The sequence below is a fragment of the Tamandua tetradactyla genome, chromosome 23 (assembly GCF_023851605.1).
Source record: "Tamandua tetradactyla isolate mTamTet1 chromosome 23, mTamTet1.pri, whole genome shotgun sequence".
Lineage (NCBI taxonomy): Eukaryota > Metazoa > Chordata > Mammalia > Pilosa > Myrmecophagidae > Tamandua > Tamandua tetradactyla.
In genome coordinates, this window is record NC_135349.1 from 16701130 (window position 1) to 16710577 (window position 9448).

At 44.0% G+C, this 9448-nt stretch overlaps 1 protein-coding gene across 1 annotated transcript in view; it reads right to left on the reverse strand.

The window, feature by feature from the left end:
* The window catches only part of CALN1 (calneuron 1), a 360848-nt gene extending 357028 nt beyond the window's left edge, over positions 1-3820 (reverse strand). The window contains exon 1 of the mRNA XM_077141009.1: positions 3700-3820. Coding sequence (XP_076997124.1) covers positions 3700-3817 — 118 coding nt within the window. The 5' untranslated portion in view covers positions 3818-3820. The remainder of the gene's footprint in view (positions 1-3699) is intronic.
* Between the last annotated feature and the right edge of the window lie 5628 nt (positions 3821-9448).

Genomic DNA, 9448 nt, shown 5'->3' on the forward strand with positions numbered 1-9448 from the left:
AAAATTGAAAATGGAAAAAACAACTAAGATAATAGAAATTTTAAAAATATGTGGTTCTATTATACACAATTTGACATACATTTGAAAATCTAAATAAAATGGATAATTTTTCCAGAAAATAGTTGTCACTGGAATTTACTAAAGAATTAAAAAATCTAAATAAATCCCTGTGAGACTTTCTTTTTTAGACCTTAGCAGAATGATTCTGAAATCCACCTGCAAACATAAACTGATTAAATTAAACAAAACAATTTGTAAAAGAAGATCAATATGCAAGGAGGAAAGCAAATTATAGCTTCACTAATTAAACAGTATGGTATTCATACAAGAATAAACCTATAAATCTTGATAAAGAATACATAACCCAGTAAAAAATAGAATGATGGAAATTGAACTAAAGACAGAGTTAATGAGAGCAGCAGAGGTAAATTTAATATAGGATTATATCTTCTTCTCAATGCTTTGTGGAATGCATTGAAACTGGGCATATATTTAGGTTATAAAAAGTCTCAATAACCCCTAAAATTTTAACATTTTACAGTAAACATATCACAAGATTGTACAATAAACAGCATTAAAAAAACTTTATTTTTAAAAAATTGTAATCTATGTCCACTAAAATTCCACACGAAGCACTCCAGAAGTACAAAATACTGCTAATAAATTTATACATAACCTCCCTGGCTAGAGTGTAAGTTCTTTGGAGACAGGCAATGAATATTACCCTCATCTGATTTTCCTCTTTGCCCAGAAAGCATCCAGGTAAACAGCCCTTGGATCAATGAATCAATGAATCAATAGGAATGAGTGAATGAATATCTCAAGCAATCCACTGCTGCTGAATTTTTTTACCCTAATTCATCAGTTTGGGTGATTTTCAACTCCACGCTGCCCAACTAGATGCAGCTTTGCATGATTCCCTGCTGAGTTTCATTTCAGGAGGAGAAACAGAAACCCTTCCCAGAAGGGAACTGCAGCTGGATACGGCATGCCCAGCATGTGGCTCTTTTCATGTCTGTTCCCGGAGGGACCCAGGTGGAGACTGGGCACCTGTGACACTTACACTGAAGGAAAGTCACAGGCGGTCACTGGTGGTAGACATGAGCTACATAGGGGAACCCACCCATGTGGCCATCCCCAAGCGGGAGGTGCAGCTGCTCTGGGGCCAGGAAGAGAGCAACAGATGAGGATGAGACCACCAAGGATGCAGTGTCCACCAGTGTCCACACATCACCTCTCCAGCGGCACTTTCTGCCCTCTGAGGTGGAAGGAGTGACCTGGAGCAGCAGGACTTTAGGCTCAGGTTGACCTGAGACAGCCCTGAGGGAACACCCAGCAGCTGACACCTCTGGGTCTTTGGCTTGCCCGAGAACCAATCCCCAAATCACCTGGAATGATTCATCAGCGTGTTTGCAGACCCTGCCTGCCTGATGCCTTCTCTTCGCCATCTCTGAACTTAACACATCACACAGTCCAGCCCTGGGCCCCAAGATGTTGGCAATAAAGTACGCTCGGTCATAACTTAGTGCTCACCTTGGTAAAAAGTAAATAAATAGAATGAATCTTCCAACAGAAAATAAATGGCCCTTCTCCAGGTTGAGGGTCTGGTCACTTCCTGAAGGACAAACACGGCGTCTTTACCAGTCAGACTCTGGCTGTAAAGAATAGGCTGCCCTGCACTCCATCCGGTGATTCCAAGGCTTCCACAGCTAGGCGTGGAGGCGGTTAGAATTGCGCTCTGCTTCTCTTACCTACTGAAAAGGTGAGTTCCGGCCCTGCTTGAGCTGCCTTGGGCATTGTTTAAACGTATGTGCTCGGCTGCTTGCACAAGAACATGGAAACCTCTTACCCACCTCCTAAAGCGAGAAGGGCCAAAACGCAGCTGGTGGGACATCCTGGCCATGGCCCAGACCAGGTAGCCTAGCAGAGCCCGGATTTAACAGCCTGTTGCTCAGAGAAGGCTCCGATAAATCATCTCCCAATTATTCAGAGCAAAGTTGAAAGGAGGAAGTGAAGGAAATGGAAAGCAAGATATGCAGAAGCCACAGATGATTTACAAACTGCCCTGGGTTAGTCACATCAATCTCTCTGAGTGCTGCCTGAAACACACAGATGGTCCTGTCCTCGTGGACAGGACTGCTCAGCAGAAGACCCACCAAAAAAAATAATAAAAACCTCCCAACCCCGCTTGCTAAGTGGTGACTGAGCCTGGAGGGGGAGGGGTGGCTATTCTTTTCACTGCAGCCAAATAAACAGAAGTGCAAATTCACCCCAAGTCAATGTACAACGTGCCCTAATCTCAGTTCAAAGCAAAGACCCAAGGTGCAGGAAAGCCTGCCACACACATCCTAGCACAGCCTCACCCTGGCTTGTTGTCACCAGGATAGGCTCACTTTGGAGGAGGTCAGGTCTTTGCCGGCTCTGACTCCTGCTTCTGTGTCCTGCACCCACACATCCTCTGGCCAACAGGAGGCCCCGGGGATCCCAGGCTCCCCCTCCACTCTCAGGCCTCCAGGCTCTGCATGGAGAAGCTGCTGTCCCTAAGAAACCTGGCTCAGCAAACACCACTCCCTGGTTCCTCCAACCAGTCTCCAAGCCTCTCCTCTAGGCTCAGCCCACCAAGGCCTGCAGCCTCTGCAGCTGTGTGTGCAGCTTCCTTCATTTCAGTGAGCAAACAGAATGGGCAAGAGTTGGGGACATTATCCAAAGACCCTGGCCTCTTTGCTTCCCTCATCTCCTCCTAATAAAATGGATGGGCCTACAGACTGTAAAGCAAATTTAGCTTCACTGGCCCACAGAGGAAGGCTCATGATGATGCACATCCAAAGCAGGCTGGTTTGGACCATTACCCTTTAATAGCAAATGGGCCATCTGGGGAAATTTTGACTTCTCTGCTACAGAAAGTAAATTTAAACCTCATGCTTTAAAATGGTGTTACCAGGAGCATAGCATTCAGTACCGCTAAGGAAGGTTGATTCTGGTTGCCTTTAACAGATGTTGTACCTAGGCAAAACATCTGGTCGAATCTACCTAATTTTCCATTCTAGAAAAAAGAACCCTCCCTTTTTCTTTTTATTTTTTCTATTATTTAATCAGGGGGTTGGTTTACCCAGAATGCAATGGGGCCTTGTTCTATGCTCCTTCGGATGAATTTAGTCATCGTGTCCCTAGGTTTCTTCCCATCGCTGGCCCCAGTCCGGAACACCGAGGGCTGTACTGTGTTACAAAGGAACAGAAGCAATTAAAATAATTGCTGTCCACTCCCCCCACCCCCAGACATGGCTTCCAGTTGATGCTGATCTGGGCAGGATTCAAAGCACATGGCCACAAGTCAAGAGACAGCAAGGCTTAACCCTCCCCTGCAGCTGTGCTCCATCGCAAAGGTCAACAGGGAAGCAAGACAACGCCCTTGGTCACAAAGACTCCTTAAATGGAAAACACCTTGTGAGAACATTGACGTCTCCCCCCACCCCCACTCCAAGTCGGTATCCAAGGAAACCAAAAGGCTCACCATCGATTTCAGGCTACAAGATCTATCCCACACAAAGAAGTCATTTAGGTAAAATTTTGTCTCTGAACTCTTTCCCATCGCCCTCCCAGGTTGGACTCAGCCAGAGCCCAGTGTTCCACCTTAGATTCACAATAGCTGCAGATGCCTCCCTCAGCGAGCTAACTTCCCAAATAGGGCAGGCTCCTTACCATCAAGCTCCTCCACGGAGATATTAGCAAGCTGCTCGCTGTCACTGCCAGCAGAGAGAGAGCGGTTGAGGTAATTCCCCTTGTACAACAAGCCAGCGGTCACATGGTGGAACGGCATCTTCTCCCTGCTCCCAGGAGAATGGGGGACACAGGAGAGAGAAAGACATCATCATTTGTTCCTCCTTTCCTCCTGGAAAAGACCATCCCAATTTTCAGGTGCCCGGTGTTATTTCTAAAGTAAAAATAACAATTCTAGAGGGAAAGTCAGAAAATGTCCAGGGTCCCAATGGCCTGAATAATTCCCAAATGATCTCAAGATCTGGCCCATCCCTTCGGTCATGTTCTCCTTCATTTTCTTCCCCAGTGATTATGAATTTAAACCATTTGTCCTTGTAAACTGTGGCACATCATGCCCTCATCAAACTGTCTCTTTGTAGAAACAAGAACACTCTCCACTCCTTTCCTCAGTCTGATAGAAATTATTTCTCAATCCTTAAAAAGAGGAACTGAGCATCCCAGAAATAGCGGGCTGGCTGGGAACTGGACATTTTGGCTGTAATCATGCCGAGAGCTGAGTGTTTCCTTTTTCCCAGGTAAAGCAGGTACTCCACTCACACAGCACCCAAAGCACATTGGAAACACCCAGGCTCTAAATAAATTGCTTTCAACATCTCTGTGAAGCAGCCCCTCTCCAAACCTGAATGAGATGCAGACATTTGTTTGCATGAGTGTCTTGTGAGCCCATCTCCATCCACACACTCTGAGGCACCGAAGTTCTATAAGCCAATCATACCTGCCCAGCTGTAAAAAAGAGTGATGCCTCAAGGTGTCCCCAGAGAGGAGCAGCTCCCAGCACTCTCACAGGCAGTTAAAGCATCCCCTTAGATGAGCCTAACAAACCCTCCAGGCAAAGCTCCTTACACTACACCTTAGATATCCCCACCAGTGCCAAAGGCAAGCCAGAGGCTCCAGGCTATGGCAAAGGGAAAAGGAGAGGGAAGAGAGGTGGTAAAGAGACTGAAAGAACAAGCAAAGAGAGACAGGAAAGGCAGCTGAAAGGTGGTCTTCTCCATAGCAGGAGTCCAGCTCCTGTCCCAGCTCTCCCCATAGCACTCTCTGTTCTATTGAGCAAGTCACGGAGCCTTCCAAGTTCTGTTCCCTTATCTGGAAAAGGGAGCTAAGAGGATTGATAAACCTCTGAGCAGCATTAGGATGAAGAGACATGAATTCTAGGGAGCCGAATTTTGGCTCCAGGAATTATAGGGCATCAAATCTTGGCTCCTGTAACTTTCTAATAGATAAAGGAACAACTTTCTAATAGAGCTCTTGGAAGGTAAACTGGGCAGCATTATAAGGGGTAATCTCCCCACCACTGGAGGCATTCAAGCAAAGGCTAACAGTCTCCCTCCTTGGGAATTCTGCAGGAGAGAAGCGAGTCCCTAAGCTCTCCCCCAACACATCTGTCATTCTCCACATGAATCACTTGGACAGTTCCATAAACACTAAAGTTTGAGTCTGTATGGTAACCATTGGTAAGCCAGAGGAGGTAGAGGTCCAGGTGGCTCCTCTATGAACCTCCTGAGTAACAAGGTGTAATTTTATAGGAAAAGACAGTCAACAGAATGCTCATGGCTGAGGAAGACTGTTGAAGGCACCCAAATCTCAGATCGTACTCCTCGGAAAGGTCCAAGTGAAAGCCACCGTTCCTGTCCACATGCTATTGGAGCACCAGGCTCCAGGGCACAGGGCTCCTCCTTGTTTTCCCTGCAACACCACTGACAGCCAGACCTAGCAAGACCCTACCACCTCTCTCTCTCCTGTGAAGGAGGACTAGAACCCACCAGCACATCCCCCTCTGGGCTGACCTAGAGGTCAACCAGGTAAGAGTCCTAAAAATTAAGGGGTAAGCTGGATTGACGCTGTTGTGTACCCCAGAAAAGCCCTGTTCTCTTAATCCAATCTTGTGGGGGCAGACCTATTGTTGAGTGGACTTCTTGATTACGTTGTTTCCATGGAGATGTGATCCACCTGTGCTGGTTTGAATTTGTTGTGTACCCCAGAAAAGCCATGTTCTTTAACCCTGATTCAATATTGCTGGGTGGGATCTTTTTTATTGTTTCCATGGAAATGTGGCCCCCCAATTGTGGATGGGACCTTATGATTAGGTGGTTTCCATGGGGATGTGTCTCCACTCATTCAAGGTGGGTTTTGCTTACTGGAATACTTTAAGAGGGAACCAGTTTGGAAAAAGCTTCAGAGCCCACACAACCAGAAACCTCTGGAGATGGAGAAAGAATATGCCTGTGGGAAAGCTGTTCAAAACAAGAAGTTAAATACCCCAGCAGATACCAGCCACATGACTTCCCAGCTGACAGAGGTATTGTAGATGCATCAGCCTTTCTTGAGTCAAGGTATCTTTCCCTGGATGCCTTAGTTTGGACATTTCTATGGCCTTAGAACTGTAAATGTGCAATTTAAAGGCAATGTTCTTTTGTGTGTGTGTGTGTGTGTGTGTGTGTGTGTGTGTGTGTGTGTTTGTGGACAGGCCCTGGGAATCGAATCCAGGTTTCTGGCATTGCAGGTGAGAACTCTACCTACTGAGCCACCATGGCCCACCCTGTAAACTTGCAATTTAATAAATTTCCTTTATAAGAGCCATTCCATTTCTGATATATTGTATTCCAGCAGTAGCAAACTAAGACACCACCCAGTTGAGACTGAACTTTTAAATTAGATTGTTTCCATGGAGATGTGACCCTACCCATTCAAGATGGGTCTTAATTCTTCCTTAGAGCCCTTTATGAGAGAGAACTCAGAGCTGACACAGAGAGCAGATGCCTAGACACAAATGTTGAAAATGATTAGAAACAGACAGAAGCTCAGAGAGGAGGCCACTGGAACTAGGAGCTGAAAGCAACAAAACCTGGGAGCAAAGGGCCAGCAGACATCGCCATGTGACTTCCCATGTGACAGATAAAACCCAGACATGATCAGCCTTTCTTGATTGAAGGTATCTTGTTGATGGCTTAAATTAGACATTTTCATGGCATTAGAATTGTAACTTTTACTTAAAAAACCCCCTTTATAAGAGCAACCATTTCTGGTATATTGCATTCTGGCAGCATTAGCAAGGCAAAACAAGGGGCTTCAAAAGAATTGAAGTCAGGGAATCAATGAGCTATTGTACACCAATGTTCATAGCAGCACTGTTCACAACAGCCAAAAGGAGGAAGCAACCATGTGTCCATCACTGGGTGAATGGATAAACATAATGTGGTGAATATATATATACATATATATAATGGAATATTATTCAGCCATAAAAAAGAATGAAGTATGTGCAACAACAGAGATGAATCTTGAAGACATTGTGCTAAAAGAAGCCAAACAAAGGGACAAACATTGTATCATTTAGTTTATTTGAAATATCTAGAATTCATAGAGACAGAAAGTAGCTTAGAGATTCTAGGGGTTGGAGGCATGTAAATGGGGAGTTACTGCTTAAACGGTACAGTTTCTGTTTGAGGTGATGAAAAAGCTTTAGTAATGGATGGTGGTAACAGTTACACAATATTGTGAATATAGTTGATTATCACTGAACTGTACATATATAAGTAGCTAAAATGGAAAGTTTCGTGTTGCATGTATGTTACCACAGTAAAAATTTATAAAACAAAACAAAGCAAAAAGTTAAATGGCTTGGCTAAAAGCACAAAACCGGTTATTGAAAGAACCAGTCATAGAACTCAAAACTCCAAAGTGTTATTGTGACTACAAGAGCCTCAGCTAAGCCCTAGAAGTTTCCATCCAGATGTCATATTCTTATTCCAAACTCAAGATGTCTAAAAACGAATTCATTATCTTCCTGAAATATAGGACACACTTCCTGGTTTCCCCATTCCCAGCAAAGGGACTTTGCACTCAACGTAACAACGCAACAATTCACAAATACTCTGGGCCCCCAAAAGTAAGACACATGGCCAAGTTAAGAGCCAACTGTCAGCCCCCAAATCACCCTTAACTCTTTCCAGCTAGCAAAATGTACATCCACAGGACAATCCCAAATGGTACAATGTTAATCGCAGAGTATGATGTATTTGCCATGATTGGGGTAGAGTTTCTGCTAATTATAAGTCAGTCTTCTACTTCTCAGCCAAATCTATCCTTACATATAAATAGAATACAAGAATCTTTCTCCGGAAGAACACTTCAATTCCCATCTCCTCTTTTCTCCAAGCTGCTTTTCAGACCAAATAAGCTTCAAAGAGGAAATCAGACTCATTCATTAGGACCATTCTCTCTTTTCCTTAAGGCCACTCCTGATTTCTTGGGGCATGATATCATGGTCATTTGAGCATGGACTAGTCCACCTGGTCCAGAAAATGAAAAGTCAGCCTTGGCTGAAGCTTCATGTATCACTTCAGCTTCTGCCTCAGGTCTCACTCCAGTACCCCAAGTCAGCTTTTCAGGCCCTTGTGTTAACCACTATCTAAGTCTCTAGATGTATGGAAGACATGTACGCTGATCTTACATCATTTAGCTATGTCCAGAGAGACACACTAAAGTCAGTTCTGGAGCTAAAAGCATCCCTGCCATCCGTCCCATTTCACCCAGAAAATGAGCTCATCTCTCTAGTTTCTCAGCATTTTATAAATATCTTCCCATAATCACCTTTCACTTGGTTGTCTGAAGCTTGGGATCCCCACCATGCAAATTTTTACAGCCCTAGTAACAAGACTATTCAAATGAACAAGTCCAACCCACAGACAACAAGGCATATGCTACCCACTCCCCAGCTCCGCCACAGATTAAATGTTGAGTACTGTGCAGAGAAAACTGGTTACAACTGAATCCCACTTGTCATACCAATATAATTAGCATCCAAAAAGGCAGCTTACAAAATTAGGTACACATTCAATTCATTCAGTCTCTGCACCCAAAAAACTCAGAGCCTAACGAGAAAGAAAACACGTGCAATTGAACCATCCATATAGATAAATAAAGTTATGTTCAAGAAAAGGAAGAACATGATCCCAAGTAAAGCTAAAAACAGCTGTTGCAATTAAGGACTAAATTTCACTCCAAGCCGCCTGGGGAAACCCAAGCTTTAAGATTCTTTCCTTGGCTAAGAAAGGGAAATACATAAGTTCATCAGCAAAGACAAATGTTGTGAATCTAAAATTAAAGCGCATTTTCATATGGATCCTTATAAGGAGGACAGTGAAAAAAAAATGAAGTATTTTCAACAGCAATTTTACTCGATTTTATTCAAGTGACTGTTTATCATGTGAATAAATGTTCTATATTTCTGTAAGGCGATCAGGACTTTCTCGCCAAAGAATATTAGATTTGTATCCTTGCTCTGCCCTTATTAACCATGTCAGTAAGTTAGTTAGGCTCTCTGTACCTCAGTCTCCTCCTCTGTAAAACTGAGTTTTTGATACATACTGAATTGTATTTCTGTAATATAATAAGATATGGAAAACCCTAATCTTAGCACTAGACAATCTGTAAATACTCAATAAATGCCATCAGTTATTAGTGGCCGAGGTAATGGGAAGGGAGATGCAGAGAGCAAAGGAAGTCACAGGTGTTTTAGATTGAAGATGAGGCATGCTGGGTTTTGAAGGACAATAGTAAGGATCCAGGCAGAGAGCAAGCCCTAGAGAGAAGCTGGCTTGTGTTGTGCAGAGGTAAACAGGTATGTGAGCAAAGGAGCACCCAGGGAGGGTTGGGGAGTGAGGGAGGT